Raw genomic sequence first — 23,257 nt, forward strand, 5'->3', positions numbered from 1 at the left:
ACACAATGTCAAACCGTTTGATTACGGGAAAACTCTTAATTAGAAAGGATTTTTTTGCCTGTAATCTTCCCTTACCTCTCTCCCCCAATATAATGGTGGACATAGAACTGTTCCTAATTATTTGGTAGAATATAGCAGATATGACTTTTTTTTAACGGCAGATGATCTCTGTGTTTCATGCTCTACTTTAAAACCTTTCATTATTGAGTCAATAAAGGAAGTGGAAAACCCTGATGAAAATAATGAATCTGGAAGTACAGCTAGGAGCCTATTAATCTTGTGAGGTGTTGGGCGTGTCAATGCCACCCATGCTTAACTCTGCATAGGATCAAGTTGTTAAGAAGCAGTGTGCTCTGTTCACTTCTTAATTTACAGTGATGCTGCCAGCTATGAAAGAGATTACATCTTTCTCTTCCTCTACCTCCCCCACTCAAAACCAATGAATAATTCATATTGGCTCAGTGGTGGCCATAAAGTATGGATCACATATCATATGTGGTCTATGCTTTGAATTCCTGCCAAAATGCAGATCATCTTTAGTCTGAGAACATAATGAAATGCAAGCACAATAAATAGGCAATCTACTGTTTTTGTCTCGTTTTCCCCCCTTTCAATTATTCCACATAGTTAAACTACTCTGTTTAAATGAAAAAATAACCGAAGCATTTCATTGCATTGTTTCAGATTGCGCTCTTGTTCCAGTGATGTGTGTCTGATGAAGGAAAATGGTATTTTCACCACGTGCATTTTCTCTTCAAAGGCAATTCCTTTAGAAAAAGGAATCTCCCAAGGGAATAGCTTTAGTACGCATCAGGAGGAACATGGCACTTGGAATCAGCCTTTCTGCATAAAATAACAGCTCTTGAAGAAGCTATTACTTTAGCAAATTGCAAAGCATATTAATGTAGAGGGTCAGAGAGATTTTCAGTGGTGGGACTAGAGTAGAACATATTGACTAGCTTTTATATGGGGCAATGTTTTTACTGTTTTTAACAATATCTCAGATAGCAGTATCTGGCTAGTCTTGCCTGGATTTGGAAGTTGAGCAGTTTTAGGGCTGAAGCTATTACAGATGGTCCTTCACTTCTGATCACAATTGACCCCAACATTTATGTTGCTAAATGAGACGTTTGTTAAGTGGGTTTTGCCCCATTTGATGACGTTTCTTGCCATACTTGTTAAGTGAATCACTGCAGTTGTTAAATTAGTAACACAGTTGTTAAGCGAATCTGGCTTCCCCGTTGACTTTGCTTGTCAGAAGGTCACAGAAGAGGATCACATGATCCTAAGACACTGGAACCATTATAAATCTGAACTAATTGCCAAGCATCCGAATTTTGATCATGTGACCATGGCGATACTGCAACAGTCATAAGTATGAAAAACAGTCGTAAGTCACTTTTTTCAGTGCCACTGTAACCTTGAGTGGTCACTAAACAAACTATTGTAAGTCGAGGACTACCTGGAATTGGATGGTGACCATCGTGGAATTCAAGAGCAGAGGCTTTATTTATTTTAACATTTGGTGAATTATAATGAAAGCATATAATACAGTGCAATTTAATATACTGAATTTACACATGGCACAAACCAAGGAAGCAGTGCTGTGGCTTAGTGCCGTATGTGAACTAGATGGTGTGCCATAGAAACCATAATGATCTAACATGCACCTTGATGTCACAGCACAAATGACATAAATCATATAATTTGTGTCAGTCATTTGATGTTGTGGTACAAATTACATCACTTCTGTCATTTGCATAATGACATCCCACCCCCCCTCTCCAGATTCCTATGAAGCTACTGACCGATCAGGAAATGAAGTTGTTAATCAAGTGCTTTTACACAATTTTATGAAAATAGGTGGTACACTATCTAAAGTTACAGAAAAAGGAGGAAGACTTGGATCAGATTTTCAAAACAAGTGTGACAAGTTAGACTTGAAGGGAATGTTTGAAATTGCTGGATCAAATCACTGTGGTTTGTGTGTCAGGGGAAAAAAGGCAAACAGCAGCATAGTTTTGGTTTAGACAATAATTTATAAAATGCCTTCCAGTAAGGAAATGTGCAAAATCAGGGGAAGTAAATTGTGGTTGCATGTTGATGAGGGCATTTGCAGAGAAAGCAAGTTTGGAGCATGGGACAATATGCCTCTCTTGAAACTTGGCTCCAGGACAATACCTACACAGGAATTGACACTCAGTTAAGGCTTGTAGTGCTGATTATTGCATGAGCTCCAGATTAAAATAGCCTGTCTCAGTTTGCACCCCAGCCAGAGAGCAAAGTGAGATACCGCCTTAATGGGTAAGGGGATAATAACATGGACAAGGTTGTGTGGAAAAACACCATCTGAATTAGAATTGCTGCTTAACTTTGTCCATATATATGGACAATCTATTGCAATGGTGTTTGTACTGGATAAATGTGCCACCCTTACCATCAGTAGTGGGAAAATAGTGAAAACTGAAGAAATCTAGATGGCCTTTGAAAATAACATTAAGAGTCTGGACAAAGATGACTGCTACTAATACCTGGGCATATTTCAATCTGGCAACATCAAGCACACCAACGACAAGAAGAAGATTAGAAGATAATACATCATGAGAGTGAAGAAGATCTTAAAGTCCCAAGTCAATTAACACTTGGGAAATTCCCGTCCTTAAATACACAGCTAAAGTAGTGAACTGGTTTCAAGAAGAACTAAAAGCCTTGAATAGGAAGACTAGAAAAATGACAACCAATTATGACCTTCCATGCAGAGATATTGATAGACTCTAATTATCAAGGAAAATAAGTGGAAGTGGGATGTTGGAAGTACACCAGCCAGCTGAAGGGGCGGGGGGGGGGGGGGGAAGGCATTGGAAGAATATCTAAAGGACCATGAAGAAGAGGCTCTAAAGCAGGGATGTTGAACTGGATTTCTTCGAGGGCCAGATCATCATTGTAGTTCTCCATGAGGCAGGAGAGCAGGAGGGATGCCTCCTGCAGCACTCTGCTGGCCAAAATGGGACACAGGGGTCCACGTGTGGCCTCCCTGTGCCTCATTTTCGCCCTCCATGGCCTCTCGTAGCACTCTGCTAGCCATTTTTGGCTTTGTTTTGGGTCCGTTTTTCAGCCTGTTTTCAGGGCTATTTTCTGGGCCATTTTTCAGCCTGTTTTTGGCCCCGCTTTTGGCCTGTTTGTGGCTCATTCTTTGACCCATTTTCAGCCAGCAGAGTGCAGGAGACAATGGAGTATGAAAACGAGGTGCAAGGGGCTGCACACAGCCCGTTTTAGCCACCAGAGGCATCGTGGGCTGGTCCTTTGATATTTCCAGGTTGGTCCCGCAGGCCGGATTTAAGCTCCTTGCTGGCCTTATCTGGCCTGCAGGACTTGAGTTTGAGTTTGACACTGCTGCTCTAAAGCTAGTACACCACAAAGGCTTATTGAACATCAGAGAGTCTAAACTGGCTTACAAGAATGACTGTTACAGAAAAGGTAATAACAGTTGGAAGGTACCTTGGAGCTCTTTTAGTCAAACTTGCTGCTCAAGTAGGAGACTTTAAAACACTCCAGACAAGTGGCTGTCCAGACTCTTCTTAAAAACCTCCAGTGATGGAGCACCAAGAACATCTGAAGGCAAGCCATTCCTCTGGTTCACTGTTCTCACAGTTAGGAAATGCTTCCTTAGTTCTAGGTTTCTTCTTTCCTTGATTAGTTTCCATCCATTGTTTCTTGTCTTCTGGTGCTTTGGAAAATAGATTGACCCACCTCTTCTTTGTGGCAGCCCCTCAAATATTTGAACACTGCTATCATGTCACTCTTAGTCCTTCTTTCACTAGACTAGCCATACCCAATTCTTGCAACTACTCCTCATATGTTTTAATGTCCAGGCCCCTAATCACACTCTTTCCTTAGTGCAGAAAATGCTTCCAGAATCCTGATAGATGATATTGTTTAATTGAAGGAACTTGAAGTGCACCAACCCTGCAGGATCAGATCAGCCAGGGTGATGTTATGGGAGATTGGTGGTCCCTCAAATAACAAGGCCTTGTGCCATTTAGAGCTTTACAGGTAACAACCAGCATCTTGAGTCATATCCCGAAACAAAATGGCCACCGCATAGTTTGTGAGGTGTGTTACTGCTACTGCTGCTATGTTCTGGACTAGTTGAAGAGTCTGGGTAACCTTTTCATTGAAAAGCACGATCAAGGCTGTGCCACTATTAACTTCTGGCCTGAAACTTTTTCTGCAGTGGGTCTAGATAATCTGTTTGCTGCAGATTCTCTCCAGCTATAGATTATCTTCTCAATAACCTTCCCCATAAAGGGAAGTTGGAGACTATTGGTAGTTGTCAACAACTGTTAGGTCCAAGGGTGGTTTGCATAGCCACCTACACCATCTGTTTTAAGGAGGCATGAGATCAGTATCAATTAGAACTTTAAAAAAGGCACAAACCACACTGTCAATCCACAGTCCGTTTGTAGGTAGAGGTTAGGTGTCATTTTGCGGTCAAGGATTAGGAGAGAAATTCAGATATTGAGAAACTGCGCTAAGGTTAGCTGCAAGTCCAGGAAGGGACCCAATAGATATTTGTTAATTTATTTGACTTTTATCCCATCTTTGTTTTTGGCCTACTCAATGCAGCATACATATCTAGTGCTCCCTCCTCCTATTTCTATGATAACAACAACCCTGTAAGGTAGCTTAGGTTGAGAATGAGTAACTGGCCCAGATGACTTTCATGCCTAAGTCTCTAGCCCAGCACCTTAGCCACTATACCATACTGGCTGTTTGTTTCAGAGTTTCAATGTCATGGGCATTTCAGGAGCGGGTGGGGAACAAGTAATATTAAATATGTCAGAATGTCACTTGCAGATATCCAGATTATGTAAATCACAATATTTGTGTAATGATACGATGCACTTGACATCATTGTGGCTTGTACTGAACACCGCAAAGAACCGCCATGGCACAGTGGTTAGTGCAGTACTGCAGGCTACTTCTGCTGATCACCGGCTACCAGCAGTTTGGCAGATCAAATCTCACCAGGCTCAAGGTTGACTCAGCCTTCCATCTTTCCGAGGTGGGTAAAATGAGGACCCAGATTGTTGGGGTCAATAGGCTGACTCTGTAAACCACTTAGAGAGGACTGTAAAAGCACTATGAAGCGGTATATAAATCTAAGTGCAATTGCTATTATGTTCAAATGCCGACATTCATACACTGTGCTAAATATAATATACAGATAGTCCTTGCATGATGACGGTAATTTGGACCAGAATTTCCATTGCTAAAGGATCTGGTTGTTAAGTGAGGACTTCACATGTTTGCAACTTGTGACTTCCTGCCACCTTTCAACAAAACAAAGTCAATGGGGATTCTGGCAGGAAATCGTAAGTCTGGCAGCTTGCAAGAAGGCCAGCAGATGGGTGAGTGCTAGGGAGTGTGGCTGGGCAAGGGTGTGTGTGGAGGCAGCAGGTGAGCTCATGAGTGCATGCATGCACTACAAAGTGAGAGGCGGAGTACGTAGCACCTCTTCAGCTAACTAATTTTATGAAAATACAATGGAATCTTGGTACTCATTGTTAATTGGTTCCAAGAGGTGCAATGAGTGATGATTATCAAACAATTTTTCCCCATAAGGAATAATATAGTGAGTCACAAGGCAGCCAAGTCACAAGTTCTAGCTTGTGTGTTGTGTACCAAACAAACGAGTAGTGGGACAAAATTTTCTTGTCAAAGTGAGTTGAGTATCAAATTTGATGAGTTTCAAAGCAATTGAGGACCAAGGTACCACTATGTAATTTTTTTGTGAGCTATTGCTCCTTTCTCATTTTCATGCAGTGGCTAAACTCGTAAGGTTCAAGTTGGGCTTTGGGGGAAAGAGAGTGATTGTGCAGATGCAGGTTATTTGTGATACAGATTTTAAGCACCTTATCAATTAACAACTGTAATGTGTTGAAAACCTATTGAGACCTCGTGAGATAGGTGTATGTGATGTGTTTTGTTATATATGAGTTGAACATCTTGTACTACTGTGCAAGTGAAGTTTCTTTCTTCTATGACGACTACTAAAATCTAATGGAGTGCCCTGGGAGGTTCAAATGCTCTGAAATTACTTTGTCCTTGTTTGGAATCCTGTTCTCAACTTGTGTCTGTTTATTATTTCCATGAAAATTGGTGTGACCCTGTTTGCCTTACATGACATTCGAAAGAGCATACCTGGCAGATAAGGGCAGAGACTACACAAGAGGCAGAGCAGATGAAGGAACCTCTCATCTCATTTGGGAGTTTGTCGGGCTTGTGACTGTGCTGTTAATGTAAATGTGAGGAACTTTAAGACCTGAATCAGAGCCAACAACAAACCTAGATGTCTGCTTTGCAGCACAATGGCTGCTTAACACATTGCTAATTGAGAAGTTATTTGTGATCTGTCTCACACATAACCAGCATCTGCACACCTGTCCTAATGTATTAGTTTGAAAAGGTGCTACCACAGTGATGGTGAACCTTTTTAGCACCGAGTGCCGAAAAGGGAGCACTTCCTGCGCATACTCATCTGGGTCGCAATCAGGAAGAGGAGTTGCCCAGGGGGAGTGCGCATGCCAGAAAATGAATTTCTGGTTTGGGGCGCGTGCATGCGCACTGGCCAGCAAGTCTTCTGGTTACTGCCACGCATGCACATGCGCCGATCAGCTGGCTGGCATGCATGCTCAAGCCAGAAAACTGAAGACTAGCTCTTCCAGTTTCCGGCACTGCAACATGCACAAAGGACACCTGATCGTCGCGTGCACAGGCATGCCAGAAACCTGGAAGAGGAATGGGCGACGCTGTGTGTACCAGGCGACATGGCTCCGCGTGCCACTTTGGGCACGCGTGTCATAGGTTCGCAATCATGGTGCTATCACATTCTTCCTGATTTTCAGCTAACCAAGTGAACCATAATATGGTTTAGCATTATGTGTGAACTAGGCTATTCTGTCACTTGGGAAACTTCCAAGAAAGTTGTGTATAGTAATGGAGAATAAGTCCTGTAGGACAGTGGTCCCCAACCTTACCAGTTTTGCGAACTGGTGGCGACAGCACAGGGGATGGGGTGAGAGGGGATGTTTCTGAGCTGCACAGGTGGCAGGTGTGTAGCTCTACTTGCACTAGCAGTGAGCTTGTGCACCTGCCACTCACACAAATAGAAGTTCACATGCTCGCGCAAGCACCCGCCACTTCTGCGGCCCAGTTCAGAATGGGCCACAGCCAGATGGTAGGGGACCCTTACAGCAGGAGACACTTTGTAGTCTGTGATAGTAACTGACTGCCAGAAATTTGGGCTATGTTGTTCTCTCCAAAATAGGTGCTTCAGAATATACCCCCAAACCTTTACAATTGCACATAATAGTGGTGGCTTCTCACCTTCTCCTGACACAGTTTGAAAACTACTGTGTTAAGGAATGCAGTAGTTTTCTCAAGAAGTGCCAGCATTGTATCCTGGATCAAATCACAATGGCTGAGTTAGAGAGAAGTGCAATATCTGTATAAGACAGAACTGCCCATAGCAGGAAGTTTGCTTTGTAGAACAAATATTGATAAAGTCTCTTCTGAAGTAGAGTTGTATAGACTTAAGTGAAATCGTTCCAAAGAATTTACATTTCTTCCTTGAATGTTTCATTATTATTATGTTAATTGGAGTAAAGCTAGCCTTAAATGCAATAAATACATGCCAGTTGCCAAATGTCCGAATTTTGATCATGTGACCGTGGGGAGGCTGCAACAATCGTAAGTGTGAAAAATGGTCATAAGTCACTTTTTCCTGGGCTGTTACAGTGGTGGGATTCATTTTTTTTAAACTACTGGTTCTGTGGGTGTGGCTTGGTGGGCATGGCAGGGGAAGGATACTGCAAAATCTCCATTCCCTCCCCATCCAGGGGAAGGTTACTGTAAAATCCCCATTTCCTCCCCACTTCAGAGGAAGGAATACTGGAAAATCCCCATTTCCTCCCCACTCCAAGGGAAGGTTACAGCAAAATCTCCATTCCCTCCCCACTCCAGGGGAAGGATAATGTAAAATCCCCATTTCCTCCCCACTTCAGAGGAAGGAATACTGCAAAATCTCCATTCCCTCCCCACTCCAGGGGAAGGATACTGTAAAATCCCCTTCTCAGTTATGAAACACTCAGGCTTTTCCAGAATAATCATCATTCTTTGTATGCATGGTTGATAATATACCGGTATATCTTCTGCAGGTCTCTCTCCACAATCCTTTTATGAAAGTACTTTTAAAGTTACGGTGTATTTGTCACATAACAGCTGCTAAATCTGGAGTGCAGTTATGTGGCTTTGGAAAAACCTCAGCAGACTATCAAGTGTCTTCCAAGTTTTCACGGATATCTGCTATAATGAAAATATCTACAGATGATATGCTCAAGTGTTTGTTTTTGTTAGAATTGTGACAGGTGTGATTTGATTTTCCTTCTATAATTTTACTTGTTGCCTACTCCATTATGTCTCATTTTCTATAACCTTTGTAAAAAATTACATTGACTTCCATGTGGTCACTTCAAGAGAACCTTTATTTTTATAGTTGCTGTTTTATATTACAGGTAGTCCTCAACTTATGACCACAACTGAGCCCAAAATGTTGCTAAGCGAAACATTTGTCAAGTGCGTTTCCCCCATCTTATGATCTTTCTTGCCATAGTTGTTAAGTGAATCACTGTAGTTGTTAAGTTAGTAAGATGGTTGTTAAGTGGATCTGGCTTCCCCGTTGACTTTGCTTGTCAGAAGGTTGCAAAAGGTGATAACATGCCATATTTTTCGGAGTATAAGACGCACCTTTTTCCCTCAAAAAAGAGGGTGAAAATCTGGGTGCGTCTTATACACTGAATACAGCATTTTTGGCGTCCCGAAACCCCACCCCCTTTGCAAAAATGGCCACCCCCTAGAGTCGAGAACAACTAGCGCATATGAGCAAGGAGAACCTTTACCTTTATATATCTAAAAAACAGAGTTGCTCAAGAAATCTGAAAAATCAGTTTATGCATTAAAATTTGATAAGAGTTGCGTCCAATAGTTTATCCCTTTTACCCTTCTGCTATCCCATTTTTTTTATTCCCGCTGTTTCTTTACTTGAGATTATGGTTCTAGGAAAGAGTTTTGTGTATTTTCTCCACAGTGCATATAGTTCTTCCCCTTTTCCAGCCCTGCATCTTTTATGCCTTTCACCAAATTATGCAAATCTTCAGGGTTTTTTTTTTTTTTTTTGGTAAAGAACTAGTTTCTGCCTGTCCTGGTTGGGTCCTTGCAATGGTGCCAAGCCATCAATCAGAAATCATGCTTTCAGCCAAGTTGTTATCAAAAGGCTTTCCTCCATTGTTCCCACAGATAAGGAGAAACGACACAATTGGAGCAAGTGGAAATTGTGGCAGAAAACCTGCCAATGGGATGTTGCCCTGTGGCCTTTTGTTCTGGAGGGAAGGGTTTGGGCTGTTGGTGGGGAGAGAGAGTGTGTGCTGACTGAATACTTGATGAGAATGTGATTAAATCAGCTGGTGACTTAACTTATCTTGGCTCGGGTGCTGAGCAGTCTTGGGCTTGGTCCATGAAACAGCTGATGTATGGATTAAAAACCCCAGTGTTGACCTGTTCGGGGACAAGAGTTGTTCATGCAGAAAAAGTCTGAATAAAGGCTGCATAATAGCAGCTGTAACATTTTGAATCAGATATCTTCTATATACAGTATATAAAAGCGAAATACCACTCACGCATCGTCACGAAATCTCCAGGACCGTAAAGCCTACAAACTTGAAATTTGGCACATATGTTCCTCTTGGCTTCTAGGTGCTCGCTAAGAAAGGATTTTTCAAAATGACAATGAGATCATTAGTATTTCTTATATTATTATTAACACACTATGATGCTAAGGAGTTAGACATTCTACTCCCTCTCCCCACCTGAAAGGGAGAGAAGGTGGGGAGAGGGAGAGACTTCTGTGGGGCCAGCCTGAAGGAGAGAAGGGGATAGGAGAGGATCAGTGTGGCCAGCCTGAAGGAGAGAAGGGAGTAAGATAGGAGAGGCCTCTGTGGAGCAAGCCTGAGGGAGAGAAGGGGAGAGGAGAGGCTGATTGTAACTACTCATTAATGTTCAAGCTTTAACTGTCACTTTATCAAGCCTGATCACATAGTTCCATAGCGAAGCACAGGTATCCAACCAACTAGTCCATAGTTTTCCTCAGTGTTCCTTAAATTTTGTCTACCTTGTAACCATGTTTACCTCCCATGGATTCCGATAAGGGTGCACACAATCACACTTATTGTCTGGACGCTATAATATTGAGACTGCTTTACTCATACCTCAAGTAAGGTATTCTTCTATGAGATTCAGGTACAGAATATCTTGCCATTGCTGTCAAGTTATATACACAGATGATACACAGCTGTACATCTCCACCCCGAACCACCCCAACGAGGCCGTTGAAATGATGTCCCGGTGTTTGGAAGCCGTACGGGTCTGGATGGGTGACAACCGACTCAAACTCAACCCCTCCAAGACGGAGTGGCTGTGGCTTCCGGCCCCCCGGTTCAACCAGCTAATTCCAACACTGGCCATTGGGGGCGAACAACTGGCCCCCATGGAACGGGCGTGCAATTTGGGCGTCCTCCTGGATGCCCGGCTGTCCATGGATGACCATGTGGCAGCCGTGGCAAGGGGGGCGTTCCACCAGGTTCACCTGGTGCGCCAATTGCGCCCCCTATTGGACCGGGATGCCCTTCGCACAGTCACTCACGCACTGGTGACGTCCCGCCTAGACTACTGTAATGCTCTCTACATGGGGCTTCCCTTGAGATGCACTCGAAGACTGCAGCTGGTCCAGAACGCGGCCGCGCGGGTGATTATGGGGAGTACGAGATACTCCCATATAACACCTCTCCTGCGCGAGCTGCACTGGCTCCCTGTGGTCTATCGGGTGCGTTTCAAGGTGTTGATTACCATCTTCAAAGCGCTCCATGGCACAGGACCTAGCTACCTGCGGGATCGCATCCTGCCCCATACATCCCTACGACCAATTCGCTCTTACAGAGAGGGACTTCTCCGGGTGCCGTCCACTAAGCAGTGCCAAAGGGCGGCGCCCAGGAGTAGGGCCTTCTCTGTGATGGGCCCAGCCCTCTGGAATGACCTCCCCCCGGATATTAGGATTACCACCGACCTCCGCTCCTTCCGTTCAAAACTCAAGACCCACCTTTTTCAACTAGCAGGCCTGGCTCAACCATAGTTCCATTTTACTCCTCCTGGCAATTTTTAAACTTGTAATCTCCATTGGGGTATTTAATTTTAACTTATTTTAATATTTCTATGTTATTATAATGATTGTATTGTGTTTTTATACCTCCTCCGTACAATGTGTAATTTTATAATATGTGTTTTTATTTATTGTACGCCGCCCCGAGTCCCTTTGTGGAGAGGGAGCGGCTAACAAATTTAATAAATAATAATAATAATAATAATAATAATAATAATAATAATAATAATAATAATAATAATAATAATATACCCCACTTCCCCACCCCCACCCCCAATGTAGGAATGCTGCTGTTCTGCTGTGTAAATAAGCAGCACATCTGAGCCTTGTGGCTTGAAGGTTCATACATTATTGTCATGAGTTTCCCATAAGCCATAAGAAGACGTGTGCCATGTAAATATGTTGAGGAGACTGCCTAATTGGGAGTCAGAGCCCAGGTAGAGGTATTGCTAGGTATTGCTTCGCTACTCTATACTGAAGTAACCTTCCAAAGTCCCAGGTATCAGAAAACAATTACCTGTTTATTAAAGCTAAAATCTGTTATATTAGATCCGTGATGGCGAACCTATGGCATGTGTGTCACAGGTGGCACATGGAGCCCTTTCTGCGGGCATGCGAGCCGTCGTCCAGCATAGCTCCACTGCACATGGGCACCTCCTGCCGGCCGGCTGACTTTCAGGTCTTCTGTGGACAAAGGAGATGCGCGGGGGCGAGGCAGCGGGGCCCCCAGCTCCGTTTTTGGCACCAAGAGGCTTCAGGGAGAGCTTCCAGAGCCCAGGGGGAAGCCATTTTCCTCCTCCCAGGAACCTAGGGAGGGCGAAAAACGGGACTTCTGGAAGTTCGGAAACTGGCATGTTTCTGGCCCCTAGAGGGCCTCCGGAGCCCAGGGGAAGCCATTTTCTTTTCCGAAGGCTTTCCTCGAGCCTCTGGGATGGTGAAAATGGCCTCCCCCGGGCTCCGGAGCCCTCCCTGAAGCCTCCTGGTGCCAAAAATGGAGCATGCTTCTGGCCTCCGGAGGGGCTCTGGACTCCGGGGAAAGCCGTTTTCGCTCTCCCAGAGCCTTGAGGAAAGCTTCCGGAGCCTGGGGAGGGTGAAAACTCATCCCCCTGCGTGTGTGGGGGTTTGTTCGTGGGGTTCTTCTTGCATGCGCTGGGGTTATGCGCACAAGCAAGGCGTTGGTTATGCAGGTGGGCGAGGCACATTGCATTGTGGGTGTGGGGCACGCATGCAATTTCAGCACACAGTTAGAAAAAGGTTCACCATCACTGAATTGGATAGTTGAACACGAGGATATTGTCTTGCCAATGACACATTTTTACATTGTCTATGCATCGTTATTGCAAAGTAATCTTTACTTTTATTTTACAATACATATTTTTATTATTTTTTAAATTATACATTTATATTGTGTGTGAAGAGAATTGGTTCTAGGTAACATTCATATTAATCCAATTCACAATAACAATATTAGTAATCTCTATCATATTTCTCAAATTTAAGTAATCATCATTATATTGTTCAAACATACATAAATGCCTCTCCTCATCTTTATCTCTACCTTCATCTATATCTTTCTTGTTCTATCTAAACATTTCTCTATTATATATGAACAAATTTAACTTTCATTTATATTGATCCAATTCATGCTTACATTGTTGATAATCTCTATCACATTTATCAAATTTATATAATCCTCATTATATTTAGACATCTCCTCTTTAGTACTTCAATTCTTATACATTTTTTCATATTAATCAAATTCACAATAACAGTATGAACAAATTAGTTACATTTGTTCATACTGTTATTGTGAATTTGATTAATATGATATATATCATTCATGTTGATTCAATTCACATTAACATTATAATCTCTATCACATTAATCAGATTTCTATAATCCTTGTTACATTGTTTAAATATACATTAAAAAAACTCTAACACCTGTAAACTTCTATTATTTTTATTCATTCTATAAACAATTTATGCTTTGATATTTCCCCTATCTAATTTTATTTCTGCCTCTCTAGCTTATAAAAGGCTACTTTAATATTTAAGGGGCAATTTTTTTATCCAAATTAGTCTTTACTTAATGACCATTAGGACAGACTCAAAAAAAGATAGGAGTCATCCTCAAAATTACAACCGCGCCCCTCTTCTCTCTCTCTCTCTCTCTCTCTCTCTCTCACACACACACACACACACACACACACACACACACACACACGTACACACACAAACACACTGTGGTCACATAATTGCATTTGGGGTGCTTGGCAGCAGACTCATTTATGATCAGTTGCAGCATCTTACAGTCACCTGACTATGATTTGCAACTTTTTTGTCATTTTTCAGCAGAAAATGGCAAAAACCGCCCACTGGATATGTTGGATTTGCTTGATGACCGCAGGTTCAGTTAATAGCCATGCGATGGACTTAATGACCATAGTATTTGCTTTATGACCACGGTAAAAACAGTCATAAAATCAAGTTAGGTCAACTGCAATTCTGGGCCCAATTGAGATTATAAAGAGTGGTTATAAAGGACTACCTAGACACAATAGCAATGGCAATAGCAATAGCAATAGCACTTAGACTTATAAACTGCCCCATAGTGTTTTACAGCACTCTCTAAGCAGTTTACAGAGTCAGCATATTGCCCCCCCCCCCCCAAACAATCTGTTTCCTCATTTTACCAACCATGGAAGGATGGTGACTAAATCGTGAGCTAGTCAGAATTGAACAGTCAGCAGAATTAGCCTGCAATTCTGCATTCTAACCACTGCGCCAGCAGGTGAAGAGGAGAACAGAAGTTTCCTTCTGCAGTTGGAGAATTGCAATGACATGATAGTCTATTCTAGGGTTGGGTTGTCAAATTTGTGGCCCGCAGGCTGGATGCGTCACACACTGGCCACGCCCACAACCGGCTTAGCAAAGAGGAAAAAATGTTCTGATACATCACATTACACCATGATGACGCGAGTTTGACAGCCCTGCTCTATTCTATCTTTATTAAAAAAATAATTTTTTTACTTGCTAATTCCTCTCTCATGTTTGACCAAAATTGAAGAACAGATTAATCTAAGATAATACCATTTTTGCACATACAATATTCTTTTGTCAAGCATCTTTATCAATTCTGAGACGAGCTATACCAGTGATGGTTAACCTTTCCGGCACCGAGTGCTGAAACTGGAGTGTGCGTGTGCACCGGAGTGCCAGAACCAGGAAAAGAGCAGCTGCTCTCTTCTGGGTTCCGGCATGCATGCGTCTGCCAGAATCCAGAAGGGAGCATCTGGCCAGTGCACATGCACACTGGACCAGCTGTCCGGCACACATGTGTACGATGGAACCTGGGAGAGCAGCTGGCGACGTCGCTCGTGCCCACAGAGCGGGCTGTGCGTGCCACCTCTGGCATGTGTGCCATAGGTTTGCCTTCACAGAGCTATACAGATAACATGATGCCTCTGCTGGAATATCCCTCCGTGGCCTTTTACAAGGGACTCTCATTTTCCTTCAAGGTCAGCATAGCGAAAGAATGCATAAAGTACCTACGTAGAGGGTTTAACATCCTATATTTTATTAGCCTTTCCTGTTTTTACTGATCAAGATTTCAGGCAAAAAAAATGTGAGGAATGTAGACTGCTTCCTGCCAAGCTGGCTTGGTAATCTTTTATATATATATATATATATATATACCCTCAAAATACTTTTTTGGCTATGCTTTGACCCGTGTAAAGCAAATACGTTTTGTCTGCACCCAACCTAAATTTTAATAGCTCTCCATACCTTCCTTTGTTCTATTATAAAACACCCAACTACAATTAAGTCTTGTTGTAAGAGACCTATTGAGCAATATCTCTTGTAGGTACAGTACTGCTTTTGTTGTAAGAGACCCATTGAGCAATATCTCGATGTGTACTCCAGGTACAGTATGGTCATATTGGGATTCAATTTTTTTTACTACTGGTTCTGTGGGCATGGCTTGGTGGGTGTGGCAGGGGAAAGATACTGCAAAATCCCCATTCCCTCCCCACTCCAGGGGAAGGTTACTGAAATCCCTATTCCCTCCCCACCCCACTAACCTGCTTTCCAGCTCTGTTCTTCTGTGCAGGGCAACAAAAGAAGACCCAGCCAATCACGTGGGACTCGGGAAGCAGCGAATAGATTGGAGGTGGGGCCAGTCAGAGGTGGTATTTGCCGGTTCTCTGAACTACTCAAAATTTCCGCTACTGGTTCTCCAGAACCGGTCAGAACCGGCTGAATACCACCTGCCATTTATAACGTATTGCAAGTCCTTTCAGTTTTATTCTATTCCTAATAATTTGTAGCATTCGCCTTACAAGAATCACACACCAGAACAGTGTTTCTCAACCATAGCAACTTTGACATCTGTGAACGTCAACTGCCACAGTTCTGAGAGCTGAAGTTCATAGATCTTCCAAGTTGACAAAGGTTGAGAAACACTGCACTAAAGGAACATTTAACCTCCAATTTTATCCAATATCCTTTCCTGATTGATCACAGCCAGCCCAGAGGCCATTTATTAAAATTTATATGAGAAATGTGAGTTTTATCGTTGATACTCTCCGGTTTCCCTTTGCCATTTTGAGGTTCATTTATCTAGTTTGGAGAGGATTTTTGTATTTTTGTTTTATTACTTTGAAATGACTTTCAGACAGTCTGTAAAGACTTGTTGGTTCTGTTGATCCCTGGGAACAAGGTTGATCTTTTTTTTGGGGTCCACTATTAAGCAAGGTGCAAGGTCACTGTCCTTGAGCTGGCAAAAAAATGTATTAGTATGAAAACTGTTCTGACCCCCCTCCATCCGGCAATGAACGCCGACACAGGCTTGGCTGTTTGCCATTTTTTAATCACAAAGAGTACAACTCTGTTGGCTGCAAGCCCAGGCAAGAATCACATACAAGAATAGTTGGCAGCAACCAAAATCAAACAGAACAGAACAGACAGAAGTTCCTCAATACTATTACGAGCGGATGAAAACCTTCCTCCCCAAAGTCCCGTCTTATGTACGCTCTTGGGAGGGGACATGCCCCAACCACTTGAGCTTCATTATCTTTTATGAGCTTGTTTCCGGAGCAGCTATTGCCTTCATTTCTCTGCCCTCCTCAATCTTGCGTCAGGGACAAACTCCCTCGGATCTTCCCCACTGCTCCATGCCTCAGGCGCCTCCTGGTGGCCAACCAGCCTCTCTGGTCCCTGCTCTGTGTCTGAACCCTGCCCAGGGTCCTCCACCTCCTCCATAGCCGACTCATAGGGTTCGTCGCTATCTGAGTCGCTCAGCAGCTGCAAAGGATCCTGCTGGGTCACAACAGAGAACTATAGTTGATTCATATTCTGCCTCTGTTGTTTCTGTTCATGGTCCTCTTTACATCAATCAGCCTACAATATGCCATTGCTTCCATTCAGTTTCTCTTCTCCTATATTTGATGGAGAATTTTGAAAGCTCATTACAAAATGGGTGAAATCTAGCAGGTTCTGACAGTTTCTGGAGAACCGGTAGCAGAAATTTTGAGTACTTCAGAGAATGCCACCTCTGGCTGGCCCCAGAGTGGGGTGGGAATAGATATTTTACAGTATCCTTCCCCTGCCCCGCCCACCAAGCCATGCCCACCAAGCCACACTATGCCCACCAAGCCACGCCCACAGAACTGGTAGTAAAAATATTTGAATTTCACCACTGTCACAAAGCCCTAAGTTTTGAGAACCAGAATACATCTAAGAATTTACACTCATACCTGTGCAGCTTTCTGTCTTCACTTTAGTAGCGATGATTGAGATGCTGTGGTCAGTGCATTCCCACCATGCATTTAAAGACCTGAGGGCTGCATTTGGACAGTAAGCTAATTTTAACCTTGGTTTGCTCTTTTACAACTTGGCGTTTTATGCAAACCTGTCTTATTTGACGGTTCATTGTAATCCATAAATCCAGAAGAAAAAGGGTGAATGCACTAACCAAGTTAAGCAAGTTGGCAAACACAACCTCTGAAGAATAGATACATCCTGCTGCTTCACCTCTGGTTTTGCATAAATTAAATGCTGGGTATAAGGTTGGCAAGATTTAAGAGGGAAAGTGCCCGTAACAAGAAGAAAACAAGATTGGGCAGGAAATATTTATTTATTACCACACCTTCAACATAGGTAGACCTCACTTAAAGATGATAATTAAGGACGGAAAGTCCATAGTTAAGTGACATCATCATAAGTCAAAGCATGTGACTGCTCCACTTAGTGATGACAGTTGCCATCATTAAGCGAGGACTGCATGGGTTTTCAAGTATAGGCCTCATGAGAAAATAAGCCTGAGTACCCAGTTGTAGCTACCACTCATTCAGCGCAGAACAGGTGTCATTAAACAAGGACCATCTCCTCTATTGCTTTGTTGATTTGAAGGGGAGTATTGCTGGGAATGCCTCTCTCTTTGTACCCATATACCTCTCTTTTTGCCCCTACATGCCTCCTCCTTTCACTCCAGTGCAAAGTACAGTATAGTAAGTTATTGATTATAACTGCCCATCTCACAGGCAAGACCCTATAGTCTTTCTGTCTGTTACTTATAGCTCCATTCTCTTTAGCTTGCTTTCTTCTGAATTATTTAATAGACAGTATGGTTTAATTAAAGCCAGTATTTTTCTCTGACTTTTCTTGTGCCTTTTGGTTGCCATTCTTAAACCAAAAAGCTTTTGCTGCTCTGCAGTGCCTTCTTTGGTATCTCCAAATGTTGCTTTAAAGGCCATGGAAATTAGAAGAGGCTAGCACAAGAGGAAGGTTGTGTGTAAGAGGCAACCTTTCCTTCCACTTGCCAGTTCATATATTGTGCAGGTGATGGCAGGCATGAGCTATTTCAGGCCTATATTCAAGAGGACTCAAAGGTAATGCTCACAAAGCTTTGTGGCTATGCTAGAGCATTGACAGTAAGGATCAGGCTGCATCCTTCTGCTGATCCGCTTAAGGTATTCTGTCTAAAGGCACTTCCCCAAATTCGTCCAATAAAGAACCAAAGCAAATAAATAACAGATGCAAATGTGTTCACTGTCTTTCTGAGGTAAAATTAACTTTTCATTAGGGATATTTGTTTCGGAGACTATTGCAGCATCCAAAGGAGTTCCTTTTGCATAATACTTGCTTTTTATTTATTCCTTATGTGACTTATGAGAGAGTTTCATACATTTACCTAAATTAATTTGCGTCTTTGCATCTCAGCTCAGCTGCAGGTAAAGTAAGTCTAGTGTCAAACATAGCACTAGAAATCTGAGGTTGAAGTCATACATCTAGAAGTGAAGCAGTATTTTGTTTAGCGGTGCTTGAATGAGAAAAATAGGGGTTAATATTGTACAATCCAAATCAATGGCAAGTGTAGTGCCTTAAAGGAAAATCAGTAAAACATGCAGCAAATTCAGAAAGGCTCATGTTATAAGCCTTGGGGAGCCCTTGTTAGGTACCTAAAGTTATAAATAAGAATTGTGTTATGAAGACTTGATTTTAATGTTGAGTTTTCTTTACCAAGTTTTAGTAGGGTGAGTGACACCATAAAAGTCAGAAGCTTCTTGGACCATCCCGACCAAAGTACTTCATTTGAATGAAGAGAGGGGAGTGATGTGTCTTTCTGTTGTTACCTATTCATTGCATCTATTCTAATGTGTGTATGTGTGTGGTTTTGCTTTTTGTTTTCCTGGGCAGATCTTACTCTTTGAATTAGGTGCTTGACTGAAGCTGATAGAGAATGGAAACATTTCCTTGGCAATGTCTCTGGGAAGACTCCTCCGTCGTGCCTCTTCCAAAGCATCTGATCTCCTGACCTTAAATGCCAGCAGCAGCTGTGGTGGTTCGTCTTCCATCTTGGATGGAGAGATTATCTATTCCAAGAACAATGTTTGTGTCCACCCCCCTGAGATGCTGCAAGGCGTTGTGGAACATCATCCAGGTGAGGATGACTAGCAAACATCAAGAAGCCTCTTTAGGACTATATGTGTAGCAGAAACGCTGAAGCCCTCTTCAGGCATCTAACGCTTGTAAGTGTAGAGGGAATGGAGGCATGCACTTCAATCCTGCTCTGCTCCTCTCTGACCTCTCTTTGTTATCGGCAGCATTCAAGACTGGTGTTAATGCATAACGCTAAATACAGTTGCCGTTCTCTTGGGGATTGGAGTACTGTACCTAGGTCAGTAGGGTTGTGGCTCCTTTTCAAGCCTTCCCTGTCAACATGGACTGTTAGGAATGAAGTGTAACGTCCCTTCCCTCCATACTTAAAATACTTGAGAGCTTCAGCTATTTCCTTAAGTTTCCCTTACTGCCTATTTCACTTCTAACCCTCTATACCAGCGATGGCAAACCTTTTTTGGCTCACGTGCCATACGTGGGGGGAGCGCAGGGGGGTTGTATGCGGGCGTGCCGCACCCATAATGCAATGCGCGACCCCCCAGTGCACATGCGCACACTACAGGCATGACCCCCCATTTTTGTATGCTTTTTTGGCCCTCCCCAGGCTCCAGAGGCTTTAGAGGAGCCTGGGGAGGGCAAAAACAGCCTCCCCCGCCCCCCGGAAGCCCTCTGGAGGCTTCAGGGACCTTCAGGAGGCTTCCCTGGAGCCTCCGGAGCAGTCAAAACGACCCTCCGAGCAAACCGGAAGTCACTTCACCATCACTGCTGTATACCTTCAGCTGGTATCTCCTTTGTTTATGGCTCCAGAGGGAGTGGCTAAACCTTGCCAGCAAGATCGTGTATCTCAGCTATATCTTGTCTGAGTTTCCTAGTTCAGTGTAAAATATTTCCTTCCCTTGGTGTTTTTGTAGCTTGAGTATGAGGTGGCATGTTCTATATTAGAACTTCTTTAAGGGGAACCTCGTTTTAGGATTAAAGTATATTAAGAAGATCCAGGAATAGATTTTGAAATGTTTGTTTTGCTTTCATAAGCTTTAACACAAAGAAGAACCTTTTCAGCGAGCAAGCACCATTACATGATTTTGCAAATATCAGAAAAATACAAATGAAATTTTAATTTATTTTTATTCATGTATATGTCATATCTAAGAACCGACCATGTCCTTTACAGAGGGACTCTAGGTGTACAATAAAATTTATACCTGTATAAAACCAATTCCACTGTTCACTTTGCAGTATCATACAAACCGAAGGGGGCGAAATGCATTATTTTTTTATAATTAACAAACATAATTTTAAATTAATTAAATGTTTTTTAATTAAATAAGTAAAAAATCAATGTGGGACTTGAACTCACAGTCTCTTGCATTTTAACCCAGTGCATTTGTGGCATTTAGTATTCACCCCATTGTTTCCATGTCAGTGGCTGCCTTTTATAGCAGGCATATAAATTCAAAGCATGATTATTATTCCTATTGCATACAGTTAATGGCACTGTATGGTACAGATCAGCAACAACAGAAACATCTACTAACTATAAGTTCTCGTTTTATTTATCAAAAAGTCTTGTGCTAGTAAAATGTAAGTTAGTGTTTTACATTGGTTCGCCAATCACTTGTGCATAGTTTTGTGTACAACTTAGGTAGAATTTGAAACGAATTCGTATTTTTCATATAGTCCTTTGAACATGACATACAAGTAGTTCACGAGTTAATTGAGTTTAGAAATTATGATGGCACTGACTGAAGGGACTTACAAATGGTCCTCAAGGTATTTATTTATTTATTTGATTGATTGACTGACGGATTGATTTCCATAGCCACCCATCTCAACAGAGCTCTGTCGTAAAATGAGACACTAAAAATAGAAAATACATGCATACAACCACAATTCTACTTTGAATCAAGAGTTCATTTTATGAGTAATTTTGAAAATGAAAAAGCCAGCATTTTGCATCAATACTTCAGTAAGAAAATACTTACATCTTATTGCAATAAGGGACAGAGAAAGCAGCTAGGTCCAGCGAGGAGCAGCTACCATCAATGGCCCCGATATGAAGTCAAACCTCCACTTTTATATCTTTTTCATATATCTTCTGTTCCCCTGGAATATTACCAGGGTAGCTTCCTCTTTTCACAGTGCCATCCTGCATTGACTGCATTTCAATATGCCCGTCTGAGATCTCCTACCCTCTGCAATTTTTGGTTCCTTATTTCTTAATGTCCCAGACGCTTTGTGTTCAAAAATATCTCAAAACTGATTCTATTGCATTTGATAAGTTTTACACAATATGGGTACAAATATTTCATTAGTCTGCAAGTTTAAAGTAAGCGCTATAATATACTGCCTTATAAGATATCTCTAACAGGAGCATAAGACAGGTATGGGATCAAAGAGTATAGGTGTAGGAAGAGAGGTGGGTTTATTTTCTCACAGTTCCATCTGCTGCAATGCTCCTTGCAGTCATGTCAACAAATTCAGGCACTTGGCAACCAGCTCACACTTACGGCCGGTTGCAGCATCCTGCAGTCACATGATCGCCCTTACTGACAGCTTCCGACAGCTCCATGCAAACAACATTAATGGAAAAGCTAGCAGAGAAGGTTGCAAATCAGTTGGATGAGTCTTCCCCCAGCTCGATTGCACTGACCAGGCACATTACACACTACACGTCTTCCGCTGTTGCACACGTGAATCCCTGCCGTCTTTCCCTAGCTTCCCTGCATCCACAGACACATGCAGTTCACACCCTCTTTCCTCAGCTTCCCTGTGATTGCACAGACACACATTGGGACCTTTTCCCCTGTTCTCCCTGCACTTGGATATATGTAAGTACCCCATGTTCTTTTTCCCCAGGCCTCCCTGTGCTCACACACATGCATGTATACACCTGGTGCTTTCTTTCCCTGCCTTCCTGAGTTCATGGTGCACTGCATCATCACACAGCTTGTGCATGATGTGTTCCAGACCTCCCAGGGACTCCTTCTCCCATGGCAGCCCTGTGCTCCTGACTGGTGACACCCTCCATTTCCTGCTTAATGATCTCTATCTCTTGGGACAACTTGGACTGCCTGGATTCTCTTTGCTAAGCGATACGGTCACTCGATGTTGCCTATTATGAGCGTATCACTTAGCAACGGTAATGGTGGCAATGGTCCCAATTGCCATTGTAATTTGAGGACTATCTGTATTTCTTTTGTTTAGATTCTGATTACCTTTATAGCGCTTGGCTTGGCTTCAGAGCAAATGCAAGCAGCTTTTTGTGTACAGAGGCCATTCTTTTTATTATAATTATTATTATTATTAATTAGTTTCTGAGTATTGGAGGACAAGACAACCTCATCCACAGAACCCAAATTTAATTTATCTGGCATAGGCAGCTACAAAGCGAGCAAGTGACGAAACTTTCATTGCAATTCAGACTGCCTTTGACAGCCCAAAAAGGAAGACCAGACCAAGAAACCAATAGTTACATAAGTCAGGAGTACTTTTATTGTAACAGCTCTAGTAAATAGAAGTTTGCAAGTCAGGTTGTGCTTCCCCTCCCTTCCTTTCTGTGAACGAAGGAGGGGCTTGTTTTCTTAGGTTATTTCTTTGGCCTGGGCTCAAGCCCTGCTTATTTGACCATTGCCTTGGTAGCAGGTCTCTCTACTGGCCCTTCTCTGCACTCTCTATAGACTTTTATATCCTTGCAAGTGAAATGATGTTATAAATATGAAGGGGCAGGAGTTGGATCATAACATCAGAGTGTACATTTCACTTTGAAGTCGTTGTGATTAAGTGCCTATACTGTTGGGATAGACTGAATTTTAAGGAAAAAAAACATTAGGGTGTATGGCAGCTTAATAGATTTATTTTAATTCTTACTTTTAAAAAAATCCCCAAAAGAATATTACAGCTAGTCCTAGACTTGTAACCACAATTGAGTCTGGAATTCCTGTTGCTAAGCAAGACATTTGTTAAGTGAGTTTTGCCCCATTTTACAACTTTTCTTGCCGCAGTTGGTAAGTGGATCACCGCAGTTGTTAAGTTAGTAACATGGTTGTTAAGCAAATCTGGCTTCCCCATTGTTTTTGAGTGTCAG

The 23,257-nt window shown here is 42.5% G+C and overlaps 1 protein-coding gene across 3 annotated transcripts in view; it reads left to right on the forward strand.

Annotated features, from left to right (window-relative positions):
* The window catches only part of TBC1D16 (TBC1 domain family member 16), an 88,953-nt gene that overhangs the window by 822 nt on the left and 64,874 nt on the right, over positions 1-23,257 (forward strand). For all 3 annotated transcript variants that reach the window (XM_081940010.1, XM_081940012.1, XM_081940011.1), the window contains exon 2: positions 18,973-19,216. In XM_081940010.1, coding sequence (XP_081796136.1) covers positions 19,036-19,216 — 181 coding nt within the window. In that variant the 5' untranslated portion in view covers positions 18,973-19,035. The remainder of the gene's footprint in view (positions 1-18,972; positions 19,217-23,257) is intronic.

The sequence above is a fragment of the Natrix helvetica genome (genome assembly GCF_964273705.1).
Source record: "Natrix helvetica genome assembly, chromosome: 1".
In the NCBI taxonomy this organism is placed as follows: domain Eukaryota; kingdom Metazoa; phylum Chordata; class Lepidosauria; order Squamata; family Natricidae; genus Natrix; species Natrix helvetica.